The 15,189-nt window shown below is 37.8% G+C and overlaps 1 protein-coding gene across 13 annotated transcripts in view; it reads right to left on the reverse strand.

Annotated features, from left to right (window-relative positions):
* Window positions 1-4,878, reverse strand: part of camk2d1 (calcium/calmodulin-dependent protein kinase (CaM kinase) II delta 1) — a 90,073-nt gene extending 85,195 nt beyond the window's left edge. For 4 of the 13 annotated variants that reach the window (XM_053628793.1, XM_053628792.1, XM_053628790.1 and 1 more), the window contains exon 1: window positions 4,562-4,873. In XM_053628793.1, coding sequence (XP_053484768.1) covers window positions 4,562-4,623 — 62 coding nt within the window. In that variant the 5' untranslated portion in view covers window positions 4,624-4,873. Of the gene's footprint in view, window positions 1-4,561 lie in introns of all 13 variants that reach the window. The other 9 variants (XM_053628801.1, XM_053628802.1, XM_053628787.1 and 6 more) reach the window with 6 other exon arrangements.
* Between the last annotated feature and the right edge of the window lie 10,311 nt (window positions 4,879-15,189).

Below are 15,189 nucleotides of genomic sequence, written 5' to 3' on the forward strand. Positions count from 1 at the left end.
TCTGGCAGAGGCAGTCAGGTTTTCATTTAATACCTGTAAATGTATCCTAACAAAATGTCCAGGTCCTCTGGCAGAAGAACAGCCCACAATCATTGCAGAGCCACCACCATATTTAACCGTGGGCATGAGGTACTTTTCCATATGACTACCTCTCTGTGTGCACCAAAACCCCCTCCGGTGTTTATCGCCAAAAAGCTCTAAATAAACATCATAGATCAATTTTTTTTGATGGCATTCCTAATAAATATAATGCAAATACACTGTAAATATGATTTGGAGTTTGACTAAAGTTAGCAAAGTTGAACACTGATAGATTTTATTCATATCAGAGTGTTCAAGGGAAAACAATTGTAAGGAGTTTAAGAAAAACAAAACAAAAGAGCTGATTTCCAATGTTAATTCTGATGAACAACACAATGTTTGGGAAACTAAAGTTAAATGATCAGGTTGTTGAGATTGTGGAAAGGTTAAAATATTTGGAAACTTATTTGGATACAAGGTTTAGTTTTTGTGAGAATGTAGACAATATTTGAAGGAGAGCATGTCAAAGGTTATTTCTTATGCGTAAGCTTACGCGTTTTGATGTTAGTCAATCTGTTTTGGAAATTGTACACAAAAGTCATGTTGAGAGTAATTTAATGTTTAATATTACAGCCTGGTAGGGTAACTTAGGAGAGAGGAATAAAAATAAGTTGCAGAGGATAATGAGAACAGCAGGAAAAATAATAGGACGCCAGCAAAGACAGCTTGATAAACTGCATTTGCTGGCAATACAAAGATGCACAACAAGGGCTGTATTTGACTCCACACACCCACTTAACTAAGAATATGTAATGCTTCCATCTGGAAGAAGGTATACGGTCCCAATATATCTTAGAAAGGTGTATAAACATTCCATTATACCAGCGGGAACTAGGATATTAAATGAAGGGTAATATATATATATATTATATATATATATATATATATATATATATAAAGTGTGACATTAAAAACCATGACTAGACAATAAGTGAAAAATTTTATTATGGTAAAGTAAATATGGCTACAACCATATTCCTATATACAGTGTTTATAATCATAGTTATTGAATATACTGAATATTCATTATGAAGCATTTTCAATGGAGACTCAACATTACTAGAACAATTGTGTGCTGGATAATAAGTCAATGTTTGGGAAGAATATAAATATTCTGACTCTCTGACTTTCCTGTTGATATTAATGGCGTGTCTGTTAAATGTGCGCAGGCTGTGCTGTTCTTGACTCTACACTTTAATTTGAACCTCACATTAGGTCCTTCACCAAATCTGCCTTTTTGCACTCTTACCAACATCATCTTCACCTTTTCTCAAATGTGAAGATTAGCATTAATGGGAAATCCACATCTAGTGCTTAATGCATAGATAAATAGGCTTATAATAGTCTAGCGGGAGTGGTCAATTCTCCCTTCTCATAATGGAAAGCAGAAACTTTCAAGAAACAGCAATTTTGTGTCTAATGCACAGATAGATCGGCGCTCTAATAAGCTTTAATGCACAAGACGGAGCCATTAGTAGGATCTGAAGACATTCAAGGCAATAATTTAAAGAGCATTATTTGTTTGATTATTATTTAATAACTGCAATCTTTGGTACTTTTGTAAAGATTCTTATGCCTTATAAAACACTTCTAATATAGAGTTATGTCATGTACAGTGTTGTGCCGCTACAATAACACTACAATTCCCCCCGAGCTCAATGAAGTGTCAGCTTGAACTGAGCAGTTCAGTTCATTTATTCTTGTAATGCAAATTGGATTTGGACTTGGACTTTTGTCCACATCCTTCTTTACAGTCTTATTTATTTCCCCTTAGTGATTTTTTTTTTTTTGTACATGGTGGAATCATTAAGGTTTAAGGTTACCCAAGCATAGAGTTATTTGAGAGCTCTAGAGAAGTAGCCATACACCAGACCAATAATGAGCATCAGTACTGAGACCAATAAAGGCCTGGAATTCTGGTATCAAATCAGAGCAGACATATTTTGTGTGCTGAACACAATTATACTGATTGGCAGGCTTATATGTAAACACTGGACACAATGTGGCTGAAAGGACATCACCATCATTCCACTGAGAGTCAGCTTACAGTAAGGATATCAGTATCAGATCAATATCAGGCATCAGCCAGTACTCATCAGGCACTAGCTGCGTTTACATGGACAACAATAATCCACTCTTAATCCAATTAAGACCATACTCTAATTAAGAAACTACCATGTAAACAGCAATTTTTACTTACCTTAATCTAATTAAGGTCATAATCGAAGTAAGCAATAATCTAATTAAGACAGGTGGAGTACTCCTGTTTTAGTCGCATTATGGACGTGTAGTAGTGACATATAAACACCTTAATCACATTATGAACGTCGTGTGGGAGTTTTCACCGCATTTTGCGACAGGACACAATCACACATGGCAGTTTTACATTTTACGGCGAACAAGAGAGTTCGGCTGTGTCCCAAATCGCATACTTTCCTACTATAGGCCTGTAGTGGGGAAAAATACATGCATCTCGGCTACTATATAGACGGTAACTACGCGATTTGGGACACACCCACCGCTTCAAGCAGTTGTCTATTAGCACCTATAGCATGACAAATAATTAACCGCACTTAAAGCGTTCGTAAAAAAAAATAAATAAAAACACCCAAAACTGTATATGGTACCATAACGAAGACGAACTGTATGTTGATATGTGAAATTCTGGAGGGACGTCGGACGGCGTGGCGCGGTGACGTAATGACGCGGGCTGTTAATCTAATTATGTTCTATAACATGTAAAACAGGAACATGACAGGAGTATTCTAAAAGCGACTCATGTAAACACCTTAATCACATTATTATCTTACTCAGATTAAGGTCAATAATTAGATTACTGCTGTCCATGTAAACATAGTCACTGATGTGGGTGTCAGATCAAAAATTGGAACAGGTCAGATCAGTGATTTATCTAATGTTAATATTAATTCATCTTCAGTAAGCTATTTATCCTGGTCAGAGTCGCAGTGTAGAGTCTATCTCAGGAACACTGGGCATGAGGTGGGTATACACCCTGGATGGGACACCAGTACATCACGTGCACACGAGTGCCCCCACTCCAAGGGGAAATTTAGAGTTGCCAATCCACCTACTAGCCAGTCCATACAGGATTTCCTTTGTTTTTTTTGTGATCATTGCAGCCAAAAATGCTTGATTTTTCTGCGGCTTTTTTCAAAATCTGTGATGCAATTTGCAGAGGTTTTTTTGTGTGCTGTTTTTGCGGAAAACTTTCACAGTGCTGTTTGTTGGTGAATGAGACGTTTTGAGCTGTACTCATGTTCGATGCACATGAATCGAAGAGGGCTTTGCCTGAATGTGCATTGTTGTGATGTCACATGACACGCCTTGGCCCAAGTTTGAAAAATTGCAAGCTCCTCTGAATATTTCGAAGGTTACTTCATTTTGCGTTCATTTCTGCGATCGCAAAAATAAGAAAATCCTGGAAGGGACTAACTGGCTTGTTTTTGGGTTGAGGAGGAGGGAGGAAACTGGAAAATTCAGAGGAAACCCTCGAGGTTCCCCTGCACTCCATGACAAACAATGCTATTTTATTTTAATTATTTTACAGGGATACAAAAAGTGTCTGTATACTTCTCAGAGTTTAGGTTTGGAGAGGTAACCTATACTATACCTACCAAACATTTCTGTCCGTTAGGCTGGTCAGAGTTTATCAATTGGCTATAAGATTTACATGAAGATATCCTGTTGTACTTCATTTAGAATTGTATGAATGATGAACTGTCATATAAAAGTACTTATTACTACGACGGTTTGTGCCAAAACAAAAACACATTCAAATAGTTTAAACTGTCTGGTCATCGCTTAGGTCGGATAATGAAGGCTAACACTATACACTAATATAAAATGTTACCTTTCCTACAACTTTCAGTGCTGGCCAATGAGAATGCAGCACAGCAGCGCTTGTTTGCCTCTGATTGGTTGACAGCTTGTGTACACACTGTAGCCTGCTGTACGTGTGGAAAAGCCCTTGGTTTGATGTTTTATTGAGCAGTGGGGTGTTTAGTGCTTCGGGCATTAATCCAATACACATTAAGACGATGACGGTGCCGCTGATTCTAGCCTAACAGTTCATATACATACATACATACATACATACATACATACATACACACACTTATATATATATATATATATATATATATATATATACACATACACACACACACACACACATGCATATGCATATTTTCTTCTTCTTTTTCTATGGGGGGATTCGTACAAAAACCCTATCGTAATTAAAAAGTATGTTTCTTGAAAAAATTGCAAAATTTATTTATTTAAAAAAAATTTTTGGCGCAAGTATAGAGTACAAAAATGCAAATATCACAACAGGCGTTAGAAAGTAAACTATGCAAAGCATTTAAAAATATATCTAGAATATATAAATCATCATTAGGTTAACTGCCTGAGCTGTTAACCTAATGCACCAGGTTGTTTTTAAAGTGTGTCTGTAACTTACTTGCCCAGTTCTTCATAGAGCTGATATTCGTCGGTGAACCTGGTACAGGTGGTCGCAGCCATGCCGAGAAAGACAGCCAGGACAAATCTGAACAGCAATCAAGTCTAATGCCTCGCTTCCTCAGCTGTGCTTCACAGAATGAAAGTAAACGCCTAAATGCTGCGGAGAGAAGAAAAAGTCCAGTCTGTCAGCTCTCCGCTCGCGCAGGTGTGTTGTGTCTGTGTTCTGCAGATGGCTCGCGCTTGAGTGAAGTTGAGAGCGTCGATCTGCTCCTGCGGCTGCTCAGACGTAAATGATCCGCTTTCGCCTCTTCCTGATTCGGTATAGAGAGCCTGAATATCCGCTTGTACAACACTGCACCCTTGCGGCCAATACAGGAAGTACCCATGAAAGGCATTATGGTGCGTTCAAGTCATGTCGGAAAATGCAGAAATGAGCCCTATTGTAGTAGTGTCACCTATTGTTCCTTGGCTATTCCCTTTACCATTAGTAGATCTTAATCTACAAGGAATGATTACTGATAAAAAATAAAATGAAATAGAGTAATAGCAAAGGATGCAATGGTTAAACAGTATTTAGAGCAAAATTAATACTCAATGCTTACAATTTTCACTGATGGTTCTAAAGATCCTGAAACAGGTCAGGCTTCAGCAGCTGTACATGTCCCACGTTTTCAAGTTAAAATTGGTAAAAGAGTATCCGATCAAGTAGGAGTCTATTCGACAGAGATTGTAGCAATATTATTAGCTATCAGGTGGATGGAGGATACTCGGCCAGTGGATGCGGTGATGTGCTCAGATTCATTGTCAAGCCGTATTAACGGGAGATCCTCAAGATAAGACATCCATCCATTTGCTATACCGCTTGGGGCTGGAGCGTATCCCAGGGAGCATCAGGCACAAGGCGGGGTACACACTGGACAGGGTGCCAGTCTACCTCAGGGCACAATCACATACACATACACATACCCGTTCATACACTACGGACACTTTGGACATGCCAATCAGCCTACCATGCATGTCTTTGGCCTTGTGGAGGAAACCGGAGTACCCGGAGGAAAAACCTGGCAGCACAGGGAGAACATGCAAACTCCGCATACACAGGGCAGCGGTAGGAATCGAACCCTCAACCCTGGTGGTGTGTGGCTAACCACTAAGCCACTGTGTGCCCAAGACAAGACATTTTATATGAAATTATTTTAAGTACGCAAAGAGTAAATAAGTTAGGAAAAAGTTAAGTGTTTCCTGTGGGATCCAGCACACCTGGTAGTGGATGGAAATGAGGAAATTTAGCAAAGTTTATCATTTAGCAAAGCAGGTGCTGAAATGATCACATATAGAAATTAATATATTCCACTAAATAAAGCAGAAGATAAGGCCAAAATCAGAACAGCTATGAAAGGGAAATGGCAAGAGCATTGGAATGAGGAGAGAAGAGGAAGACATCTTTATCATATTTGAAATCAAGTAGGAGGCGAAAGAGGGAATTTTGACAGTAGAAGAGAAGACACAATAGTTACCAGACTTCACCTTGGGCACACAGCTCTAAATTATTCCCTATATAGAATGAGCAAACATGAGTCTGGGAATCGTAGATTATGTGGATCAGCAGAAACTGTTGGAAGAATTAAGAGAAATGGGGATAGGAAATCTTACACTTAAAACACTGCTGCATAATGGCTTGAATCATCACAAAATATGTAATGCATTAATGAGATATTTAAGAAAGGTAGAATTGTTTAATAGGATTTAGAAGGTAATATAAGGTAATAATATAAAGTTTCCTCTGGGTTCTCTGGTTTCCTCCCAAAAACATTATTGGTCCTTAATAGTAGCCACTAGACATAAACTGACACCAATAGAAGGCAACAAATTATCAGTACAGACCTTTACAGTTTCCATTAAAACCAATACAATTCCCATTATAACCATTAAAACCATTACAGATTCTATGAGGTTTTCTTTTGTTATTGTTATTTTTTTGTTTGTTTGTATGTTTCCAGTACAATCTAGATCAGTGGTTACTGAAAATTAGACCATCATACCAAGATACATCAATTCAGGATGTATTGTACTATGCAGTACTCTCAGTACAGAGCTTATATACCCCATCTAGTGGTCTAGAAAAGTATGTGCTGGACCTTTGATAAGATATAGTAGGGCAGGGCCAAAAATCTCAGTCCACTCTCCCAAACTGCTGTTATTTTATCTTATGTCCACAACAAAATTCAGCAACGTATACACTATATGGCCAAAAATATGTGGACACCTGCCCATCACATCCATATGTGGGCCTTCCCCAAACTGTTGCCACAAAGTTGGAAGCACACAATTATATAGAATGTCTTTGTATGCTGCAGCATTAAGATTTTCCTCCAGTGAGACGGTCCCAGCATAAAAATGCTCCTGTGCACAAAATGAGCTTCATAAAGACATAGTTGTCTGTGTCCATGTCCAACTTCACTAATACTCTGGTGGCTGAATGGACAAATCCCCACAACCATGCTCCAAAATCTAGTGGAAAGTCTTTCAAGAAGAGTGGAGGTTATTATAATAGCAAAAAAGGGGGTAATATATCTTGAGTGGAGTGTTCAAAAAGTACATATGGGTCAGGTTTCCACAAACTTTTTGACCATATAGTGTATTTCTCAAAAAGCTACATTATTCTTTATTATTGTTTCAGATTTTCTTAAAGGACTAAACATTATAACAGATAAAGGACCATATAGTAACTGATTAAATGTCATGTATTAGTTTCTTAAAGCAACAGTTATCATTGGGGTTTAAAAGTGTTTGTTAGCATTTAACTATTTGAAAATTGGGTGTGAACAGCAGATTCAGATAGATTTCATCATTGTGCAGTGTTTTATTTTTTATTTATTTATTTTTTTAAACTATTTTTCTCAGTTGAATAGCTTATCATATTACAGAGAACCCAAAAAACTGCAAAGCTCTCTGTCCTGAAGACTTTCCCATGGAGGAAGGCATACTGGCTGGACACTCTTTCCATAAATGTCTTCTTCCAGAAAGCTTTGTCAAATCAATTATATCATAAGTTGAAGTTGTTGTTTTTTAAATATATGTTTATTATTATTATTATTATTAGTAGTAGTAGTAGTAGTAATAGTAGTAGTAGTAGTAGTAGTAGTAGTAGTGGTGGTGGGAGTATATATGAACAATAATGATGGGAAAATGTATTTAACAGAAAATCACACATTTGTGAATATTTTATTTTTAATATTGAATTGTAATACTGACCTAAATAAATAAGTACTGCATGGCTATTTGTCTGAAAAATCTTTCAGACAAATAGTTAATAGTTAATAGTTATAATAGTTAAAGTAATCTTTGGAAAAGAATAAGCCTTTAGTTAAAATATGCACCTTTTTGGAAGTATTGCTAAAAAATAAAACCCACCTAATGGTAATAATTTAATAAATGTATGAAATAACAGTGTTTGGAGGGTCAGTAGCAAATGGTTGTGTTCCTTCCTCTTGCACCACCCATGTTGTGAATTTGTTTAAAAAGCTGCCATTCCTACTCTCCCCCTTCTTTTCTACTGGAGTTTCAGCTGAAGGAAACTCAGACAGCCAAGAATAACCGTAGATGTCAGACTGGGGCCTAAGCTTGTACAAGAGCCTAAGCTTATCTATATAGTACTTTTTGTGCTGTTTAGTGTCCTAATACCTACTTATCTTTTTAACATTTTAGTCTTGCTTAAATATAATCAGCAAAAAAGCATAAACGTAAAAAAAAATAATATAAAAGTATATCTTATATATAAATCTGTCAAATCTGGTGTAAATATATGAGCTTAGAACATAAGAAAATACTGTATATGTATCAATATTTAATTTCACATTTTATGTATACAGCATGGTACAAGATATCATCATAAACCAGTTCACAATAAGTAATCCATTCCATTAGTTCCACCTCACATACATAGGCTGATAAGAGACCATAAAAATCCATGAAATTCGACCTTCCATAAGAATTTCGTCATCCCACAGGACACCCAGTGTTTCCTGTAAAGGGAATTATAAGCAGTAACCTTTCCACTTGATTAAGTGTGTAAAACCATAAAAATCAGCAGCTGGGCAGATCCTCTCTATTGGACTGAATCATAGCTTCATGAAAATTTTCCCACAGAAAAGAAGTGAGGGCTAAGTGTATTTATTTACATTAAGTCTGAAAACATAAAGCCTACACATTTTATCCTATGAGTACATATATTAATTGTTTGTACATTTCATTTTAATATGATTGTTTAAAGGATTGTATTGTGTTACTTTACACCTGGATTCTGATAATGTCTTAATCCCCTTCTCAGGCTTGACACATTTTGGTAGAAAAGAGATTAGAGAGATAGCAGTGGATAGCGACAATATGTTACTTTAATAAAAAAAAAAAAATCTCCTTAGTTAAAATAAGCCCATTTTTTAAAGTATTACAAAAATAAAGAAAAATAAAGAAAAATAAAAGAAATGCTTGCATGAAAAGACAGTGTGTTAGTTGTGGGAATGGTCCATTACACCAGTGGTTTTCAAAGTGGCGGCCGCCAGGGGGCGCCCAGGGGGCCTCAACAATTTGGTGTGAAAAATAAATAAATACATGATTTTCTCTTTCTCACTCTCAGACACACACACACACACACACACACACACACACACACACACACACACACACACAATCAATTCCTAATGTAATGTAATGTAAAGATGTAAGATGTAATTATTAATAAAAAAAAAAGGGGGGATATATTCAGAAGTCTGTATTTTTAATGTGTTTTAAAGACATCTTGCAAAAGGGGGGCCTCGGTCAAATGTTAATGCCATTTGGGAGGCCTTGCCCTGGAAAAGTTTGGGAACCCCTGCATTACACCACCCATGCTGTTAATACATTTGAAATGTTGCCACTCCTTCTCCCCATCTCTTTTCCACAAGTTTCGTTTCTCTTCTCTTCTCTTTTCTTCTCCCATTAAAGCCAATAAATGCTTTAGTGCTATGCTTTTAGCATGTAACAATAAATGAAAATTGTTAATTAGTTTGCTTAACTGTCTATGTTCATAGTCTGTGTTATTAGCTAGATAGCTAGTAGCAAAGTCTTGGCTAGAACTCTTTCACTGGAAAACATAAGTCATTTTTAACACCTGCATAAATTTGACCGAGTTATGGGGAAAAAAGATCCTGATATCCACTTCCTTTTTTGGAAGTGTAAGGGTTGACCAAATGTAGATGATGCTGAGAAGGGAACGAAACATTGTGAGAGCTTCACGCTGTGAGAAGCACCCTCACCGGTATCTGAAGCTTGTGTATTATCATACCTATTTATAGGCCTGCCGTGATCAGGTGACGTGGCAATTAAACGCGTCGCATTATATAAAAACGGCACCTGTGAACCACACCATCAGTTTCTATTATCTGAAGCGAGAACGCAATTCACAGGCATGCCCCAGTATGACAAAGTTACGCAATGTCTCGTTCCCTTCTCAGGGAACAGGGTTACATGCGTAAGACAGATTTTTCCTTTCAAAGGGAAGTCAATGTTGCGTGAGCTTCACGCTGTGGGAACGAGAATATCCACTCCATCATGCTGAAGCCATGGCCTGTTCAAAAGATCCGAGCCCGAGGGTCACTGCAAGACACTCGAACCCAGGGTGGAATGTATATCTAGGCTGTAATATTGAATGAATGTGTGCGGGCAGAACTATATGGCTTGGATGGCAAAGCCGGCCTCCCTAAATTACCAGCCATCAATGGAGATTGGTAGCTCGCAAATGCCTCCTCCACCTTCGGCATAGCTAAATAGCCATGCCGTTCATTCCCCACGATGGCCGAATAACCTTATAAATATGGCTAGAATATGGTTTTGCCCAGAAGCGTGATATTACCTCATGCACTTCTGGAAAAAAGGGGAGTTTTCTGCAGTGTGAGGGAGATTTATTTTCACTGGGGAGAAAGCACTCATCCAGCCTACTACAAGCCACTCCCTCTTCCCTGGGCCAGTTTAGATTTAGATGTTCAACTGCCTTAGTAATCACTTCAAGCAGCTCTTTATCTGCTTGAGAGCTGCTCTCCGTTTTTGGTGCTCCAACTCTAGACACTTCACACAGAATGTGCGCGGTTCACAGGTGGCATTTTTATATTCCTCGACGCGCTTAACTGCCATGTCACCTGGTCACAGCAGGCCTATAAATACGCATGATGTTACACAAGCTTCAGATACCGATCACGCGCAAGGGCGCTTTCCACAGCGTGAAGCTCACACAATGGTGTGGTCCCTTTGAAATGGAACTGTCTGTGTTACTTTGTTGCAGTAGAACAGTGGTGATTGACTGTACAAACTGTTAGTAGTGTCATGACACATGCACCTCTTGGCATTATGACTGAACTTCAGCTGATTTGGCAGTAGGCTCACCTTCGTTCTCTTTCTCCATTCTCTTCTAATATATTTTAAGTGGAAGACGTTATTTTAAGACGTTCTAAGTGTCTGACATTAGTGTTTAGTGAAATTGATTAAAATGTGTTTTAATACATGGAACAAAATGGGAGAGAATGAGCAAGGAAGCAACATACTGCATGAGAAAGTAGAGTAGGAAGGAATGAATCGAGGCCACCTGCCAAGAAGAGTTCCAGTTACGCATGGTGGAAATTGCTCACTCAGGATATTCCCATGTCAGTGCTTTGGAACTGAAACAAGGGTGATCCAGCAAAATGTATCCCTCATAAAATCCTGTTTTGCTTAGTGTGAATAGGGAGGATTTCTCTCCTCTGTTGCACATATAGACATACATAGACATTCATACATGCCCACATATCTTCTCATGGGAGCCCATAAACATCAGAATTAATCGGTTTGTTCTGACATAAGTTTGGCCATGGGAGCTGTAATCATAATAACACTATACAGTAATTCTATTAAACTCTCAACCACCACCTGTGCATGTGTGTGTGGTGGCACTCTCACATCAGCCAAGTAACACACTTCTTAGAAGATCAGACCTCCTTCTCCTCATCTCCAGAGCTTTTTCTGTCAAAAGGTACAATGACAACAGAAGCAACTACGAAATGAAATGACACGAAATGAAAAAAAGGCCTGTATTCACACATAAATACTGTGTAGCAGTTTCCAAAAAATCATACTTTGACAACTCTATTTAAGAAAACTAAACAATTTTACCAACAATGACATTTAAATGTTTTTATATTTAGGCATTAGCTAATCAGGTAAGGAGCCAGTTTAACAATGCAGTCAACTTATCTGGAAAAAGAACGTTGCTAGATAAGTGTGCTTATTTCATGCAATAAATGTCAAGCTGTCAGTGTCTTTGTATAGCTACAGTATCTCACAAAAGTGAGTACACCCCTCACATTTTTGGAAATATTTGATTATATCTTTTCATGTGACAACACTGAAGAAATGACACTTTGCTACAGTGTAAAGTAGTGAGTGTACAGCTTGTGTAACAGTATAAATTTGCTGTCCCCTCAAAATAACTCAACACACAGCCATTAATGTCTAAACCACTGGCAACAAAAGTGAGTACACATGCATTCACAGAGACCAGTCTAGTGAAGAGATAACATAGACAGTAGAGATAAAGTCTTTTCTCCCTTTACAATTTTGTGCATAACCAAATTCTATAACTTTATTTCTGGTTGAGTTATGTATGCACAAATATGACTGTTTTCAGTTCTATATATTATAGTAGAAAATATCAAATGTTCACCAGTGATGGGTTTTCCCAGGCCACCATACTTATGATATGCAATGAGAATGTGAAAAGATCAAAGACTGAAGAAAGCTCAGTGGCTCAATTCCATGTGTGGTCAGTAGTGTGTCAGTCTGCAAGTCTTTTCGTGTGTTAAGTACTTGGAGCTTTATTACATACCAGTGTTGCTTCACATGAGGTTTGCGTTTCAGAGACAGCTGTGGGGAATTACAGTGAAATCATCAGACGGGAGACTGGTAAGATTACGTAGGCATGGTTGTATTAAGCTTGTTAGACTAGATTGTAGATTAAGACATTTGGGATCATTTTCATGTGGAATGAAGCTGTCAAGCCTTGATTTGCCTGTCATGTTGTGTCAAGAGCAAGTGAACAATCAGGTCTCGAAGTCAATGTGTTAGAAGCAGGACAAATTGGCAAGTGTAAGGACTGACTTTGATAAGGGCCAAATTGTGATGGCTAGAGAACTGGGTCAGAATCTCTTCAAAACGGCAGGTCTTGTGAGGTGTGCCCAGTATGCAGTGGTTAGTACCTAGCAAAATGGTCCAAGAAAGGACAAGCAATGAACCGCTGACAGGGTCATGGGTACCCAAGGCTCGTTGATGCATGTAGGGAGCAAAGGCTAGCCCGTCTGGTTCGATCCCACAGAAGAGGTACTGTAGCACAAATTGTTGAAAAAGTTCATGCTACCTATGACAGAACACACAGTGCATCACAGTTTGCTGAGTATAGGGCTGTGTAGCCACAGACTGGTCAGAGTGTCCATGCTGACCCCTATCCATTGCTGAAAGTGCCTACAATGGGCACATGAGCATCAGGACTGGACCATAGAGTAATGGAAGAAGGTGGTGTGGTCTGATGAATCATTTTTTTAACATTATTTGGAAGGCCGGGTGCATGTGCGTTTCTTACCTGGGAAAGAGATGGCACCAAGGTGCACTAAGGGAAGAAGGGTAAGCTGGCAGAGGCAATGTTCTGCTGGGAAACCTTGGGTCCTGCATTCATCAGATCTCAATCTGATGGAGCATCTGTGGGATGTGCTGGACAAACAAGACTGATCCATGGAGGCCAACCTTGCAACTTACAGGACTTAAAGGATCTGCTGCTAATGTCTTAATGTCTTGTGGAGTCAGTGCCTCAATGAGTCAGAACTTTTTTGTGACACAAGGGGGACCTACACAGTATTAGGCAGGTGGTTTTAATGTTATGGCTGATCTGTGTATGTGAGACAGGCAAATCAGGAATTGATATAATAATGTATACTAACAATAAATAGATGCAAAGGCCCTCATAAGTAGGTTAGCCAACCCCTGCCTTGAGTCCTGCTGGAATGCAGCCATTCCTTTCTGGTGAATTTTTCCACTACATAAAATCTTGAGCTATATGTAGCGGAATAATGCACCAGGAAAAAAAATCTTCCATTTCTTTTAGAGATCAAGGACAGGAAATCTCTAAGGAACATTAGAAGTGAAACATTCTATAAAAGCTCAGTGATGCTTAAACATGGAGATTGGGCGAGGCTTTTAATGTCATTTAGCTGTTTGAGAAATCACTCAGATTGTTTAGCCTTATGTATAGGAGTATTTTGTAAGGGAGGCAAAAGTGTTTGTGGCAAAAGAGCCTGTGAAATGGGCTTATGTTTCATAGTCATTATAAAAGAGTACAAAGCAAGCAAACCTAATAACTCCTTGTATAACACTTGGCAGAACGTGCTGTGGGTCAAATGCAGCTGCTGGTTTTATTCAACTGTAATTACATCATGATGTATAAAAGAGGGGGAATTTTATATTACACCACCAGGATATTTCTCATGCCTTGGATACAAGTGATTAAGAAGCTCTTGACAGAGGTGCTGATTCAATGCTGTAGTAATTGCTGTAGCCAACTTACTTGTTGAAGTCTGTTTCTGCCAGCAAGCCTCAATTTGCAATATGTTTTGTCTTTAGTAGTACTGCTGCAATATATATATATATAAATCAATTAATTGGCTTGAAAGTGGCTTATAAATTGGAATGGCTGTAACACATCATTTAGCTTTTTGTGTTAATTGTTTTTTTTCCTTACTAATATAAATGTAAAACAAAACTGTGAGGAACAACAATAATAACAATAACCAATTTAAATTACAAAGAAGGAATATAATAAGGTATTTATTTGAAACAAAAACACAAGAACCTTCAAAGTTGTGGATCTTACTTTGTACCGATTATCTAAACTGTGCATAGACATTTTCTTCTCATTAATTTAAAAAATCTAAAATTAAACAGATTAAAATCATTTATTTTGTTTACTGGCCTCATTCAACTATGAAATTGCTACAGATATTTAACTACTACATAAAAAAAGCCTCATCCATGAAATATAATGAGGCTTTAACATCAACTATTTAGTATGAAAACAGTTTTGCACACAATTTAGCAGTTTTTTTATGATATGTGCTACAATAGTAACAACACTACTGCCCCAACGAGGCCTGTACATTACAACACATTTATGTTTTTAAACACAATGCACTGAATATAAAAATCCATGTTGATCATTTTTCATAATAGACATACAGCTCTATTAGACTGTTGTAGGATACTAAAACAATATTTTTATGCAGATAGTATGAGCATATGATGTATATATTATATATAGTATCTCACAAAAGTGAGTACACCCCTCACATTTTTGGAAATATTTGATTATATCTTTTCATGTGACAACACTGAAGAAATGACACTTTGCTACAATGTAAAGTAGTGAGTGTACAGCTTGTGTAACAGTGTAAATTTGCTGTCCCCTCAAAATAACTCAACACACAGCCATTAATATCTAAACTGCTGGCAACAAAAGTGAGTACACACAAAAGTGAGACACACTTTTCTTTGCACTCCTCACCTGGTTGCGGCCAC

The sequence above is a fragment of the Ictalurus furcatus genome, chromosome 7 (assembly GCF_023375685.1).
Source record: "Ictalurus furcatus strain D&B chromosome 7, Billie_1.0, whole genome shotgun sequence".
NCBI lineage: Eukaryota > Metazoa > Chordata > Actinopteri > Siluriformes > Ictaluridae > Ictalurus > Ictalurus furcatus.